This window comes from Balaenoptera physalus, assembly GCF_965194825.1.
Source record: "Balaenoptera physalus genome assembly, chromosome: 1".
NCBI lineage: Eukaryota > Metazoa > Chordata > Mammalia > Artiodactyla > Balaenopteridae > Balaenoptera > Balaenoptera physalus.
In genome coordinates, this window is record NC_138882.1 from 42,286,312 (window position 1) to 42,303,185 (window position 16,874).

The 16,874-nt window shown below is 36.8% G+C and overlaps 1 protein-coding gene across 7 annotated transcripts in view; it reads left to right on the plus strand.

Moving 5' to 3' along the window:
* The window catches only part of RPS6KC1 (ribosomal protein S6 kinase C1), a 229,085-nt gene that overhangs the window by 159,620 nt on the left and 52,591 nt on the right, over window positions 1-16,874 (plus strand). For 6 of the 7 annotated variants that reach the window (XM_082471434.1, XM_082471433.1, XM_082471439.1 and 3 more), the window contains 2 exons: window positions 7,439-7,486; window positions 8,706-8,838. In XM_082471434.1, coding sequence (XP_082327560.1) covers window positions 7,439-7,486; window positions 8,706-8,838 — 181 coding nt within the window. Of the gene's footprint in view, window positions 1-6,417; window positions 6,848-7,438; window positions 7,487-8,705; window positions 8,839-16,874 lie in introns of those variants that run through there. The other variant, XM_082471438.1, reaches the window with a different exon arrangement.

Below are 16,874 nucleotides of genomic sequence, written 5' to 3' on the forward strand. Positions count from 1 at the left end.
TGATTTATGGTAATTTGGAATTTAATAATTGGAAAGAAATGTGGATCTTACGTACTACATCCATACAATCCTAGTAGATTAGTTCTGTTGTTCCTACCTTTGAAGATATTTCTAGGTTATATAGAAGCCTAAAGGACTTAACCCGCTTCAAAAGATATTTCTCCTTGCTCTAAGTTGGTCCGTGATGTTTTGGCTTTGCTATCAGTCCACAAAGCAGTACCTTTTTGATTGTTTGTTCACTTAGTTCATGACATTGTGCTATGTTGGAAGTTCTAACACAAATAAAGCACTGGTAAGACTCCAAATAATTTTTTTCTGTTCCCTTTACATCACAGGGGTACCTTTTATGCTTTGCTGAAAATAGATTCTTGAGAGTAGTAAATGAAAATGTCCTTTAGGATAGAGTTGTAAGTATCCATGTCAAATTTTACTTTTCATACTTCAGTTCTTATCAGTGAAACAACTTTTGTGAGCATATGACCATTAAGAACAGATTGATTTCATGGCATAACAGGTGAGAAGTTCCTCTACACAGTCTGTTCATGCTGATGCGCCTGATGCTGCAGCTTCTCATGGACAGAAGTGGTAGGCTGAGTATCTTTTGCTTTTGGAGTTGCTGGGCAATGGTACAGGGAGCATTGATTGCTAGCCTTCTGATGTCAAAGAAAGAGAAAGTTAGACCCCAGTGGGGAGAATTGTTGGTATTAAAGGTCACCTAGTACTCTTTGTTTTCTGGTAGTTAAATTTTTTATAAGATTGTCTCATGAGCATAAGGTATGGAATTAACAATCAACAGTAGAAATACATTTTGAATATTCTAAGCATATAAAATGAGATGGGTTTTAGCAATAAATATAAATAACATTTGATTATCATCATATGGTATTGACAGGGAGAGCAAAGGTTTAGTGCTTTAGGTTTGTTGTTCAAAACCATTTCTACAGAAGAATAACATTACTAGCTCCTATAATGCTGCCAAGATGAGTTTAGTTAATAACTCATCTAATAATGGTCAAGTTAAGTGTGGACTTTTTTAAAAAAGAGAGTACAGTAAGTATAATCTTATTTATCTGGAACTATGTTGAAAAAGACTGTCTAACTTGTGGAATTGGGCTTCTGTGTTTTCTCTGGCTTCTTTATTATGTTGATCCCGTTCTTTTCTGGTATGTTTGTTTATGTGTGAATTCCCAGCAGTATAACTTGCACAATTGAAGTCCATTTAGATGACATCCGGTCAACATGAATGGTACTGTGACACCGTTAAGGGAAACGCTGTTTGTCTGGTATGGCTATCTCTGTAAGCTTTTCTTAAACATTAAAAAAAACACTTTTATTAATTGTTCTGGAGTCCTGTGAAGTAACTGGCACCAAAGTAGAGATAGATATTCCCTCAGATAACCCAGGTAGTCTTTCTTTTTAAAGGAATTGGAGTTGAATTTACTTTTAGAGACTTACAGACTTTGAATGTCAACCTTTAAATTAAGTATCTAAAAAAATTAAAAAATGGGTGGCCCATAATCTTCACTGAAGGGAACTATCCATGATTCCTCACCACAATCATAGTGTCTTTATTGCTATTTGTCTCTTTTCTTTTCTCCAAATTTATTTTTCATATGCTTAAAAAAACCTCATCATTTGATACTTTTGACATATTCCCTAACCTCTGCTATCTTTCCAGAGGTGGTACCTAGTTAAATATTGGGCCTTCCCCATTCTAGTTAACAAAATTGACTTATAATCAATTGGAGCTTTTCCTGCTACTGTTGCGAAAGAAGAGTAGGCAAGTCTCATTGTGCTGGTGGAGTTGAGGAGCAGATGAGGCTAATCCTGAAGGGATAAGTTGTCTGTTTTTTGTGTTTTTTTCCCAGTTAGGAGCAGTGATTCTATATATTACCACGGGCAAAGATGAAGTAATCTCTCCTGTTAGACCATATGCTAATATAGTGCTGATAAGTAAGTGTGAAAAATGAAAGGGAAAAATACATTAATTGTATTCTTTCAATAAGGTATGCGATCCAAGATAATTATTTCATGACAGGTTTAGTTATAGTACTTGTTTTATCATGAAATAAAAGATGGTTTTAGGAGTCTTTTATTGGAAAGACAATTGTATGAAATTAGTACCAAATTAGATTTTTGTCTTTATAAAGGTGAGCAAACCCATGAAGCAGTTTTTAAATTGATATGTTCTAGTCCACAAATGAACGAATTCTGTTTGAGGGTTAAAGAAGCTATTATTTTGTCCTTTATGCTGACAGCTTCATTACAGATCGGCCTACTGTTGGCATTAAAAAAATGTTTGGCTCCTTATGATCTTTGTGCATGCAACTATAATATTAATGCAGCGCCGTAGCACTGTTCATTAAGAAATGACTCTAAATGAGGTTGAAGCGTGTAAATTTGGAAAGATACGGATGTTAAATGCAGTCGTTTCTCTTTGTATACAGCCGTATGGCTAATAATTTCCAAGTGGCTAAAGCTCTTGTTAGCAGGAGTGCTGGTGTGTTAAGAATGGCTCTATAAATAACTTTAAGAACTGAAGTTGAAGGTGCTTCTTTTAAAGACTACTGTTAACTAAACATTATTGCCAAACAGATGGAAAGCATTCACCAGCCTGATGTTTTTAGGTCTAATTATATTATCACCAGCCCTGTACGGCTCAGTTGAAGAGGTGTATCCAGAGGCCAATTTATAATCATTTAGCCAACACCTGTTTGGGAGAAATTGACAGTCAAAGGGCACATTTAAAAAAAATCACATATGTTCTTGTGTTTATTGCCTCAATGTGAACATTGTCTAGTTGCAGACAAACTTGATAGGAGAAGAAAGTAAATGTAAACAAAGCAGCCCTTCTCAGCCATGTTTATCGATCTTAATTTGGCCTTTTTATCTGATCCACTTCATGCTTCGTGGCTATGTGAGACCAGCAAAGAGATATCACTCCTGATTTATGCAGCTACATTCTGTTCAGTCGATTAAGAAGTTTCTGGTAGAAAAAAGTTCTTTGCTTTGTGCGGCTGCCTTACCTTTTACCTAGTGAAACGTTTTCTATTTCACATGGAAGTATGTTATTTAAATTAGGATTGGAATCTGATGAATAGCTTAAAAGAGTCACAACTTGATGTGAAAACAGATGAGATTTAAGGAATACTGAATGTCTTCACAGACTCAGTAGATGTTTATTGAGCCCTCCTTTACAGAGGTGTGCCCCCTTTTGCACTCATGATATGTTAATTTAACTGTCAAGGTTCAAGTTCTTTGGATGTGCTTCCATGCCTATGAGGTTCAAGATGGGTGGTGAATATAGCTCCGAGGGAAATTATGGGCAAATAGGTCTACCCTCTCTGAAAATAGTTCAAACCTGATGATCCTACTAACTCTTTCATTTTAGTGTTTTTCCTTCTTGTGACATACTTCTCTTTGGAAAGACATGTATATGTTGCCTCCATTTTCCTATCACCCATTACTAACTCAGAGTGATTGGCTTCTGTCCCCACCAGTGGACTGCATAATGTAGTATTGAAAGCTATCAGTGACTTCCTAACTGCCTTAGGCAGTAGTCCCTTCTTAGTCCTCATTCTTCATGGCTTCTCTTTGTCGTTTGGCACAGGTGATTACTCTCATTTTAAGCGTTCTCTTTTCCTGATGTCTGAACCACTATATTTTCTGGGGTTTTTGGTGTATTTCTCACTGTACTTTTGGTTGTTATTGTGTTATATACCCTCAATATTCCAGCTATGTATACACAGACATAAATAGTATAGTTTAGCAGTTAAAGAGGAAGAGCCCTGGAGCCAGATTGCTGGGTTTAAATTTCACCTCTAGCACATCTTAGCTTTGTGAGCATGGGCAGGTTAACAGTTTTATGTTTGTTTTCTCCTCTGTAATATTGGTTAATAAAAGTATACCTACCTTGGAACGTCCCTGGCTGTTCAGTGGTTAAGACTGCGCTTCCACTGCAAGGGGCACGGGTTCGATTCCTGCTTGGGCAACTAAGATCCCACATGCCGTATGGCGTGGCCAAAAAGGAAGAAAAAAAAGTATACCTACCTCATTGGATTGTTGAATGAATTATGTGATTTAATTCCTTAAACCCCATCACAGTGCCTGCTATAAATTGAGCATTCCATTGGGGTACTTCCTCATGTCTTTAGCTGTTATTTTCATGGAGATTGCTCAGTTACTGTACATCTTTAGGCCTGACTTATTTTCTAAGCTCCATTCCCAAATTGCTGTCTACCTTCTAAACTTTTACACCTAAATTCATTCGCATATGTTTATTGAACAATTACTGTGGGAGACGGATAGGTTATGTGTTGGAGGAAATACAATTTCTGTCCTGTATTAGCTTTCTATCGCTGCATTACAAATTACCACAAACTTCGCAGATTGAAACAACTAAATTTATTATGTCAAAGTTCTTTGGATCAGAGGTCTGACATGGGTTGCATTGGGCTAAAATCAAGGTGCTGGCAGGGCTGCATTCCTTACTGGAGACTCTGGGAGAAAATCCACTTTCAAGCTCATTCAGGTTGTTGGCTGAATTCTTTTCTTTGTGGTTGTAGGACTGTGGTTGCTGGCTCTCAGCCAAGGGTTGGTCTTTGTTCCTAGAAGCTGCCTGCTCCTTCTCATGCTTAGTGTGAGCTCCTAGAGGGCTCTTTCCAGTGCTTACATGTGGACCTCTGTATCCAGCAACAACACGTCCCTCTCATACTTCGAATCCCTCTGATCTCCCCTTCTGCCGTATCATTTTTGTACTGTTCAGTTCTGGACAGAGACAGTTCTCTAAGGGGTCATGTGATTTGATTAAGCCCAGTCAGATATCCAGGGTAATCTGTTTTAAGGTCTGTACCCTAATTACATCTGCAGAGTCCTTTTTGCCGGTAACATAACATATTCACAAGTTATGGAGATTAAGATATGAGTGTCTTTGGCGACTGTTATTCTGCTTACAATGTGCTGATAAAAAGCTTGAAATCTGGTTGGGATATAGACAAGTGACCAAATAAAACCAAATTGAAGAGGCTGGTACCATATACAGTGGGAGAACAAAGGAAGAAAAGTGTCAGTAACATTTGAGCTGAATATGGAAAGATAAGTGCTTGTTTGATAAGGGGCTGGGTGAACATTTCAGGGAGAAGAAGCAATAATAGTGATAGCAATAATAGTAATAACTGGCTGTACCAAGCAATTTTAATGATTATCTCACTGAAATTCTCACAAATGGTAGATACTATTATTATCTACCGTTATAGCTTCTACAGATGAAGTTATAGTATCTTCACATGTGGAGTAGGAATGGTAAAACTATCTTATTGGGTAATTGAAAGAATTAACAATGATTACACATGACTAAAACATAGCACATACTAAACACTTAAAACATGGTAGGCGAAAGAGAGTAGAAGGTGGAGGAGAGAAATACTTAGGAGGTAGAATTGACTGGACTTGGTCACTGGTTATGAAGGTGGGGGGCAGGGGAGAATTCATGGAGACTTAGGGAGCTTTTTGATTTGGGGCGTTCCATGGGTGGTGGTATTATTCAATATGGTAAGAGGTGAAGCGGAGTTTTGTTTTAGTTTTAGTGGGGACAGGGCTTTGGGAAGTGGAAGGGATGAGTTTAGGAGGTATCTGTGGGAATATTCAATAGAAATTAAATAGAGTTAAATAGTTTAGGTCAAGCGCTCAGAAGAGGGGTCAAAGATGAAGTTGTCACTATTACTTCAAATTCATCAGGTCTTAAACGGGTTCCTCTTTGTAACTCCCATTTCTTCTCACCATTCTTTTATTTATTTATTTATGTATTTATTTAACATCATTATTGAGGTATAATTGCTTTACATTGTTGTATTAGTTGCTGCTGTATAACAAAGTGAATCAGCTATATGTATACATATATCTCCATATCCCCTCCCTCTTGTGTCTCCCTCCCATCCTCCTTATCCCACCCATCTAGGTGGTCACAAAGCACCGAGCTGATCTCCCTGTGCTATGTGGCTGCTTCCCACTAGCTATCTATTTTACATTTGGTAGTGTATATATGTCCATGCCACTCTCTCACTTTGTCTCAGCTTCCCTTTCCCCCTCCCCATGTCCTCAAGTCCATTCTCTGCGTCTGCGTCTTTATTCCTGTCCTGACCCTAGGTTCTTCAGAACACTTTTTTTTTTTTTAGATTCTATATATATGTGTTAGCATATGGTATTTGTTTTTCTCTTTCTGACCATTCTTTTATTTTTCTAAGCTTAATATCTTCTTTTACCGTCGACTCCCAGCTCTCTGGAGGGGGTGAGGAAAAAAAGCCCTGTTTACAGTGTTTGCAGATTTCTGTGGTGTAAATTCTCCCGCGATGGCCCATTTCGGACTCTGGCTGCTTTTGTGCTGCAACGGCGGAGTTGAATAGCTGCAACAGAGACCGTGTGGGCCTGCAAAACCTTAAATATTTACTACCTGCATCTTTCCTGGAAAAGTTTGCCAACCTCTGCTATAGTGTCTCCAAAATGATAAGATTAACATAATATAAAATATATAATATAAATATTAAAATGTTTATAAAGTATAAACTATAAATATAAATATTAATATGGTAGCATAATCCCCTATCTCTATTCACTCTTTTTTTCACCAGGATGGGTGCAGGGGGAGTGGATAGTTTGAGGGGGCAATGTGTGAGATTATGAGGGGTCTTGAGGTCATTGTTTTGGATGTGTGCTTTTTCTCTGAATGAGAAGTGACATGATATAACTTATGTTTTTGAAAGAAAACCCTGCCTGCTATTTTGAGAATAGACCATAGGGCAGCAAAGATGGAAGGAGAGAAATCTGTTGGGACACCATTGTTATAATCCAGGTAAATCTTTGTTTCATTCAGGGTAATAGCTGTGGAAGTGGTGAGGTGAGTTCAGATTCTGGATACAATTTGAAGATAGAGCTGGCAGGATTTGCTGATGGGAAAAGAGGAGTTAAGGATGAGTCCAGGATGGAGAAGTAGCACCAGAAGGGTGCCTTGGGTTAGAGCCTGGGTTATTGAGATCACGTTGTAGCAAGTTGCTACATTAGAGGTTTTAGGAAGAAAACTGAGACTTCAATTTCTGTAAAAAAAAATTTTTTTTTTAACTTTTTTTAAACCATATATGTTTCATGAGGAAAAGTTCTTTTTCTAAAATAATTCTTCCTTTTAAGAAATATATTTTAAAATAAATTTAGGAAAATGTAGTAGTGTTTCTAAAATATGGCGTTTTTAGAAAGGAAACACACTTTTAGATAAGACTGTTTTAATTCTGTGATTTGGCGACTTAAAAAAAAATCTATTCAGAAATAAACAATTTTGGCAGAGTCAATTTCAACACTTCCCCCAAACCTTTAAAGTATAGTTTCAAAAAGTTATGAGTTCATGTTTCATTGTATTGTAAAGAGATTATTACTCATGTCTTTTATGTAGGTTTTACTTGTAATGGACACAAGGACAGAACAGACATTCATTCTAAAAGTAAGTAGAATTTTTCTGTTTAATGAATTTAGAAATTTATTTTCAAACTATGCTTCTGAAAGAAAATATTTAATTTTTTTCTGGGTGTTTGAATGTTCTTTTATGTTTGCAGTGATCTGTATTTTACTTTGTGTCCTTCCATCACAGTGGATAAATACTCTATAGCATACGTTTAAAAAGAGGCTTAGGTTATAGAGTATGGAGGAAATAATTTGGATAAGTTGAAGACTCATTTTATGCTGTTTAAATGTATAGTATATAATTTAAGTACATCTCTAGTACATTTTGCATAGTATGTGAAGACCACACGCAATCATACCTTTGATTATGATTATAGTTCTTAAGAGCTGAAATTTTGCCTTAAAGTCTTTGTTGCAGGTATTTGGGAAAGTGTTATCTACATCCCTGGCCCTGTCTTTTTTCTAAATTCAATTTTGATTCTCTGTATTACTCAATTTGTAATTAAATGAATAAAGGAAGAAAACCCCCTCAATTTTGTAATTTCAAAATCATATTTGAAGTGGATTGTGATAGTACATATTCTAAAAGTATCCTAATTTAAGCATTTCCACAGCATCCAGAATTAATGAATTTCAGATTAGTTTTATATTTTTCTGATATTTTTTCTTTTACTTATCAGCATGGCAGTTGGTCACATTGACATATACTGAAATAAATTTATTTTTATGAGTATCCTTTATCACTGGCATTTTCTCAGATTTTTAAACCAGGATATGACAGCAGAAACTACACATACCTTGTTCCTTTGGAGAAAACTTAAAATGATCTTTGTACTTTTTTGGAATAGAATTTTAAAACTGCCCGTTTAATCTAGGATTGCCTTTTGTGTCTCAGGAATTTGAATTGATCTCACGATGTCTCCTGCTTTAAAGATATACATAAGTAAAATAAAACTTAAGAAAAGGTCATAGAGAAATAACTGTGTGTCATCCTGATGACTTAGTTTGAGAGCATCTCTAATAAAAACACTGACCCACGTAATTGATTTTAATGGCAGCTTTGTGGCATCTTCCGTTCTCTGGATTCACGCCAGATGCCATCAGCAGAGCCTCCAGGGACTGAGGGGCATAGAGCAGCAGATGAGTGGTTTCTCTGAAGCCCAGGGTAACTCGGATAGATTAGTTTGGTTGATAAACACAGAGCACAGCAGGCTCCAAAGGCAACGGAGGGTACAACTGACCTTTTTGTTCTCTGTCAGGGTCTAAGGAAAAGCAGTGAATACAGCAGGAACAGAAAGACCATCATCCCCCGCTGTGTGCCCAACATGGTGTGTCTGCACAAGTACATCATTTCTGAGGAGTCGGTATTTCTTGTGCTGCAGCATGCGGAAGGTTGGTTTGTAGTTTAAATTGTTTGTGGAGTGAAGAATGTCACCTGCTTAGCTTTTTAGTTTCTATAATGTCCTTCTTACTTCTGTCATTACTTGAGCGGATAAAACATAGGAAACACGTGTGAGAAATTGTTTCCTTATTCCTCTGCTCTCCCTCCCTAGTTGGAGTTGTGAGGGAGAATGAAAGCCCAGGCGAGAAGCAGATTTCATTTGAACTGTAGTAACATTCTTAGATATACTTAACTACTTACTCACTCCTAGGATTGGTCCAATATGATGAGAACTTTAATGCGAATGTGTGCTAAGAGAACTAAGTTTTATTTTAGGGATTTCTCTTGTTTTCTGCTGAGAAGATACACTAATGTTAGATGACAAAATGAAGAGCATCCCCTGAAGAATTAATTAATTACCTCCTTTTTTAGAAGGCATAGGTATTTGCTTAACATTTGACATTACCTAGTTATTCTGATCTGGGTTTTTACGAATACAGCCATTGGCATCACATATGGGTACAAAGCAAAGGCACAGTGCTCTGCCTTCAAACTGTGAAATTTCAGCTCTTAGTAAAGGGAACAGGTGGCAAAAAAATACTATATTTTGGTTTGTTTTTGCCCTTTAACACCTAAATTTAAATACATAGTCTTTTATGTAGAATGAACACAGCATATAAATATTAATCCACAAAATAAATATTGCCTTTTGGCTTTTGAGAGGTGTTCTTAAAATAGTAAAGAAAATTAAATTATTTTCCATATTTCATGAAGGTGTTGTTATTATTTTAACATTACTGAGAATAAAGAACTACTGTGCTTTAGTAACAGGCATAACATTTGAATTGAATGCGTTTTCCCAGGAAAATGAGTCATTGCTTTGTGGAATGAGGTCTCGTATGATAACTAATGTAAGATTTTTGGCGGGGGCAATAAACTATTAATATTGTTTATTATGAAGTACAGCACAAGATAACTACAGATGGAGGGAAGACCTCCATATGTAGTATTTGATAGGAAATTCAGAAGGGGCTCCATGGTCTCTCAGGTATTAAGAGAGTTAATTGCGTGTGTGAATTGGATAACTAATTCACCTTTGTTCAGATATTATAGACAGCTTTTATCCGAGGATACCAGTGCATTACAGACATTATTGAATTAGAGGTCATGTCATCCGATAGCGAAATACAGCCACCTCTGGTGTGGAACAAAATAACTTGCGTAGTAATAATCCATAATAATTTAGAACAAGGTCAGTAGGATGAATGTAATTATAGTCAATATTCTATTACCCAGTGTGGATTACTCATGTTGGAGATTATCTGTGGCAAATTTTCAATCCTAGTGTACCTCTGCTATTTGCAGCTTCTTCTTCCTGTTTTTCCTTTTCCTTCTCCAAATACAATACTTCATTTTTTCTTGGGCCATCTTCTCACCTTCTCTTATACTTCCCAAAGCTGATATTTCAACTGATTTTACTTTGCTACTATAGAAAATGTTTATAATGTGCTTTAAAGCCATAGACATGTGGCTTTCAAATTTTCCACTGTTTTAGATTATCTTTACCAAGTCTCTTTCCTTTATTGTTGACCATGCCTGACTTTGAATGGTTACGTGACCATAGAATTTGTCCTGGATTATTTAAACTTGGGGGGGGTGGGCAGGAATATCTTTTGACTACTCATTTCAGGTGTTTATTGTTTAATTTTAAGAAGATTTTATAATACAAATATATTGGATTATGGTGTAAATAGGGACTCTGGATTCATTAAATATTCAGCAAATTTATTGAGCGTGTACTATCTATTAGGCTTTCTTTTAGGTGAACAAAACAGGAAAAGAGTCTGACTTTTTGAAACTTACATTCTTCTTGTGGAGACTCAAACAGAAAAACAAAAGCGTGATAATATTGGCTAATAATAGGGACCATACTCATCTTTAACACAGAGAGCTCTAATCGAGAATGACTGGGGGACTACTTTAGACTAGTCAAGGAAGCCCGCTCTAAGAAGGTGACATTTAAGAGGAGTTCTGAATGACAAAAGAAATAACCGTTTGGATGTAAGGGGGAAACCCATTCTAGGTATAGGGATCAGTGTAAGAAATCGAAGGCAAAAAGAAACTTGCAATGTTTGATGAACAAGAAAGGAGACCATTCAGTTGGAGTCTGGTAGGTGAAGGCAGTGGTGGTAGATGAAGCTATTGGAGAAGCAGGCAGGAGCACGGTAAGGGCTTTGGCTTTCATTCAAGTGCATTGGGAGACCGTTGGACATTTTAAGCAGTGACGATGTCTGATCTACATTTAAGAAAATCACTCTGACTGTTGTATGTGGAATGGATTATAGAAAGGCAAGAGGAGAAGCAATGAAGGGTAATAAAGTAGTCTGGGCAAGAGATGATGATGGCATGGCCTTCTGGGTTACTTGTGGAGTTGCTCTGAGGGTAGTCAGTGGGACCTGGGATGGATTTGAGGTTAGGGAGAGAAGAATCTAGGATGATTTCCTGGATTTGGCATGAGCAGTCAAGTGAACTGGCTGATGGACAGTGTGTTATCTTTTTACATGTCAGTGGTACTTTCTTTGTTACCTCTGTGAATTAGGAGGTTGTGCATATATCATAAAAACATCACTTTCATATACGTGAATAGCTATTACTGAAAAAGTAAACACTGAAGAATTGTTTTCTCCATAATATGTATCCTTGAATATTTATGATTTGGGCTTTAACTTCCCTTTGCTTAACAGAACTATTCATGATTCACATGAGTCTCTTGGACTAATTTTCGTAACATTTTTAATTCATTCATTTAGAAATATATGGAGTGCTCTCTGGGATACAGGCTTAGTTCTAACATGGCAGTGAGCAAAATAAAGACTCTGCCCACCTGGAGCTTGCAGTATAGAGGCAGAACAGACAATAAGCAAATATATAAGTAAATATATGAGGGAATGCCAGAAGGGTGAGTTGGGGGTTGTTATTTTATATAGAGTTGTCACCTTATTAAGAAGGAGACATTTGGCCAATGACCTGAGGGAAATGAGAGAGGGAGCAGATGTGGACATGGGAGTGAAGAGTATCTTGGCAAGAGGGAACAAGTACATAGGCCTGGAGGCAAGAGTGTATTTGCTGTACAAGAAACAGCAAGGTCAAGTGTGGCTGGAGCAGAATGGGAAGAGTGGTGGGAAATGGTATCAGAGAAGTGGAGAGGCAGGTGGGCAGATCTGGCGTGGTCTTCTAGGCCACTTTAAGAACATAGTTTTTATTCTGAATGGATAGGAAGACCCTGGGGGATATTGAGCAGAGCATTGGCAAGGTAGGGATTACTCTGGTTGCTTGGTGGGAAATAGAATCTAGGAGGGCAAAGGCAAAAGCAGAGAGATCAGTTTGGAGGTTGTTGCAGCACTCCAGGTGAAATCGATGCTGGCTTCCACAAAGCATTAGTGGTGGAGGTGGTGAGAAATGCTTATTAGATTCTGAATGCATTCTGAAGGTAGAACTGACATGATTCTGCCTTGTATGACTCCATGGTTTTGGGCTTAAATAACTGAAAGAATGGTTTCCATTTACTAAGATGAGGAAAACTGTGGGAGGAGTAGATTTAGAGGGAAAAACCAGAGATTCAGTGTTGGACATGTGAGTTTGAGATGCTTATTAAATTTCCAGGTGGTGTCGAGTAGGCAGTTGGATATGCCAGACAGGATTTTAGGAGAGAGGTTTAAAATGTTTATTGTTCCTATTAATGGATTTCTTATTTTAACTCTGTTTGAAGAAGAAAAGGTGGGAGAAACAAATGTATTCAGTCAATATGTGCTATATGTGTTATTAAAACTTTAAGTTCCTAAGATTAAGGATTATGATTCATCATATATATATATATATATATATACATACATACATATATATATATCCCAGCATTTATAGGAATGCTTGGTACATAGAAGGTGCTCAGTGTATAATTGCTCAATACTGACTAAGAAAAGATGAATGACTAGGTTACAAGAAAGTGATTGGAAAAGCTTCCAAGCAAATGGGTGGGGGATGGGAAAGAGTTTCTCCTCAAGTTAAGAGGGGACCAAAGGGATGAAATGATTCTCTTTTTATTAACTAGTTTTAAAAAAAAAAATTATAAAACTAATATAGAAAGAAATTCATACTAGATGGAAGTATATAAAGTAGAAATAAAAATTCTTCCTCGTTATTCACTAGAAATAGGGTGAACGTTTCCAGAAATTTCCTGTGTATATAAACATATACTTCTCCCCCATACCTGTCTGATATTTTAAAAAAATATTTATTTATTTTTATTTATTTGGTTGCGTGGGGTCTTAGCTGCGGCAGGCAGACTCCTTAGTTGCAGCACGCAGGCTCCTTAGTAGCAGCTCCAGGGCTCCTTAGTTGCAGTTTGCCAGCTCCTTAGTTGCGTTGTGTGGGCTCCTTAGTTGTGGCACATGAACCCTCAGCCGCGGCACGCACATCGGATCTAGTTCCCTGACCAGCGATCGAACTGGCGCCCCCTGCATTGGGAGCACGGAGTCCTATCCACTGTGCCACCAGGAACGTCCCTGATTTTTAAAAGCATAAATGGATTTTACATATTGTTCTGTAGCTTGCTTTTCCCCCCACCCTAACAGTGTACTTTGGACATCTTTCCTTATCAGTACATATAGGTGTCCACTGAGAGAGGCGGTATAGTATAGTGATTAAAAAGAAGGATCTTAGGGCTTCCCTGGTAGCGCAGTGGTTAAGAATCCACCTGCCAATGCTGGGGATATGGGTTCGAGCCCTGGTCCGGGAAGATCCCACATGCCGCGGAGTAACTAAACCCGTGCGCCACAACTACTGAAGCCCGCGTGCCTAGAGCCTGTGCTCCGCAACAAGAGAAGCCACGGCAATGAGAAACCCACGCACCGCAACGAAGAGTAGCCCCTGCTTGCACAGCTAGAGAAAGCCCGCGCACAGCAACAACGAAGACCCAATGCAGCCAAAAATAAATAAATAATTAAATAAAAATTAAGGGAAAAAAAAAGAAGGATCTTAGAGCCAGACTATGTTAGCTTGAAGGCTGGCTCACAATTTACTAGTTGTGTGACCTTGGGCAAATTATTTAGCCTTTCTATACCTCTGTTTCCTTATTTGTAAAACAGGGATAATAAGAAGTACATAATAATTATGTAATTAACTGTAATAATTACATAGGGTAGATGTGAGGGTAGACGTGAAGATTAAATAGTTGGTATATGTAAAGCAGTTATAATAGTGCCTAGTACATGGTAAACACTAAGTGTTTGCAATATTTCTGTTTGTTTATTTTTGAATAGATACAAGGTATTTGGTTGTGCAGATTTACCATAATTGATTTAAGTAGTCCCCTGTCTACTGTTGTTTAAATTGTTTCCAGTACTTGTCCCTATATATGTGCATTTTTGTTTTATTTTGTTTTGTTTTGAGAATTATTTGTAAGACAAATTTCTTGAAGTAGAATTGCTGGGTCAAAAGATGATTTTTGATCATGGGTCCATCAATATTTTATCATATGTATTAAATTTAAATTCCAGTTCTGGTCAAGTAAATTGAAAAGATTTTCTTTGTAATCCTGCAGAAAACCAATAGATGAAAATCTAAAGAGAGACAAAAAGAGTTTTTATTAAACCTTATGGATTGCTATTTTCATAGCTTAAAGTAGCTAATATATGCAATTGTATGTGCTTCAACAGGGCTTAGAAAAGTGTCATTTATATTCTTAGAGTATTAAAAATTATAAATATTTTAGATATTTTCTATTTATATTTTGTGATTTAGCAATAACAGGATTTTTTTAGGTTAATATTATTAATGTTACAATAATAACGTTCACATTTGTGTAAGTTTGTGTATTAGGCCTGATCTTAACTCTGTAGAAAGTAGAACTCAGCTTCTGTGGAAAGAAACTTCATGGGAATTATGTATTTTTGTAAGTTACGTGGTTTTCATGATTTTGTAATTGAAAAAAGTATATCACAGGACCAAATTTTTGTTTCTATAGCTCCACATTGAGCATTAAATCTAACTTGGTCCCCAAAAAGGAATGGAAAGAGCTAAAACAGTTTTTTTTCCTCTCTTGAAAATGCACAGTTTTTATACTTCACATTAGAGTACTTTTTTAGGCTAGTAACAAATTTCCATAAAGAAAATGCCAACAATTACATTAAAAAATTTTAATCTAATAATGAAAAGAATGGAATTAAATAAGATGCCATGTTTGATTAATCAAATTGGTAAACTTGCTAATATCCAATATAGGTAAGATGCTATGAAGATGGCACTAATACATGTTGCTTGTAGGAGTGGATTCTGGTACAGCTTTTCTATAAAGCAATTTAATGACACATATCAGAAGCATTAAAGATATTTATACTTCCTGACCTAGCCCTTTCATTTCTGGTATTGTGTCCTGATGAAATAATCAGAGGTGTTAAGTATTTGTAAGCTAAAGTATACATTATTTTAATTCTAATAGTAAAAGACTAGAAGCAACTTAGATGTTCAACAATAGAGGAACATTTAAACACACCATATCTATCTATCTTATGGATATGCTATATAGCCTTTCAAGTTCATATTCTCATGAAATTAGAAAATTTTTTTTTTTTTTTAAAATCACTCCACTCCACTTCAGTTTATTTATTTATTTATTTATTTATGGCTGTGTTGGGTCTTCGTTTCTGTGCGAGGGCTTTCTCTAGTTGCGGCAAGCGGAGGCCACTCTTCATCGCGGCGCGCAGGCCTCTCACTATCACGGCCTCTCTTGTTGCGGAGCACAGGCTCCAGACGCGCAGGCTCAGTAATTGTGGCTCACGGGCCCAGTCGCTCCGCGGCATGTGGGATCCTCCCAGACCAGGGCTCGAACCCGTGTCCCCTGCATTGGCAGGCAGATTCTCAACCACTGCGCCACCAGGGAAGCCCTAGAAAATGTTTATGATAAGATGTTAGTTGTGAAAAGTCAGAAGATAAATGTACTAATGGTTAATAGTGTTTATGGGTGATTTATATATTCTGATATTTTTGCTGTTCTGTGTCCTTTTCTATATTAAATTTTTTAAAAATAATAGAACCATGTATCTGTTTTAGAATAAGAAGAAAGTATGACCAAAAATAATGACATTTTTAATTTGTATAAACTTTTCCTTGAAAGGTTTTCAAAAAATTTGTAAAGATGTCATCGTTTTATAACTCAATTTAATAAATATTTAATTCCTATTATTTTACATGCTAGACAGAATCCTCTCCTTGCAGTTATGAAGACCCTGCAGTATGGTAAAAGAGCTAATGAAAGCATAAAAGTAATATTAGTATGAAATAGAATGTTGTAAATGTCATAAGAGGGATGAAGTGATACAGAGGATTCTGAGAAGATAGGAGTTGTATACAGTGAGGGTATGTAAAAAAAACTGATAAAAGAAAACAAATTCTGAAGGACCTTCAAGAATGGGTAGGATTTTGACAAGCAGATATTGGTGAAACTAATAAGAAAGACAATTCTAAGTGGTAGATATAGTTTGAGCAAAAGCCCAGCATGGATTATATGTGGAGAAATTCTATTCAGGTGAAATGTGTGATGAGTTGAGGGAGAGGAACAAATTATGGGTTGATACTGTATTACTAAGGGTCCAAATGCCTATATGGAGTTGGTGCGTCGTTCAGTAGGTGGGCGGGGTGGGGGTAGGGTTTGGGTTCTTGGAGAAATGACATGATAAGATCTGTGCTAAAATGGAAGATTACTTGGGCAGCAGTTAGTATGATAGAGTGATACAGGAAGGACTGAAAGTACTGGTCTAGTTGTATCTATAACATTATTCCAAGACACACAGAGTGGTCAAAGGAATTAAAAGAAGAGGAAGACTGTGGGAAACATGGGTAGATCTTATAGGACTTGGAAACATGTCAGATATAGGAAGAACAAAGGAGAGAAAATAGTCCAAGTTTTTGTGCCTCAGTAGCTCTGAATTCAGAAAGAAGAAGTGATTTGGGGAGCAAAAATAAAGAATTTTAGCACATTCAATTTTAGATT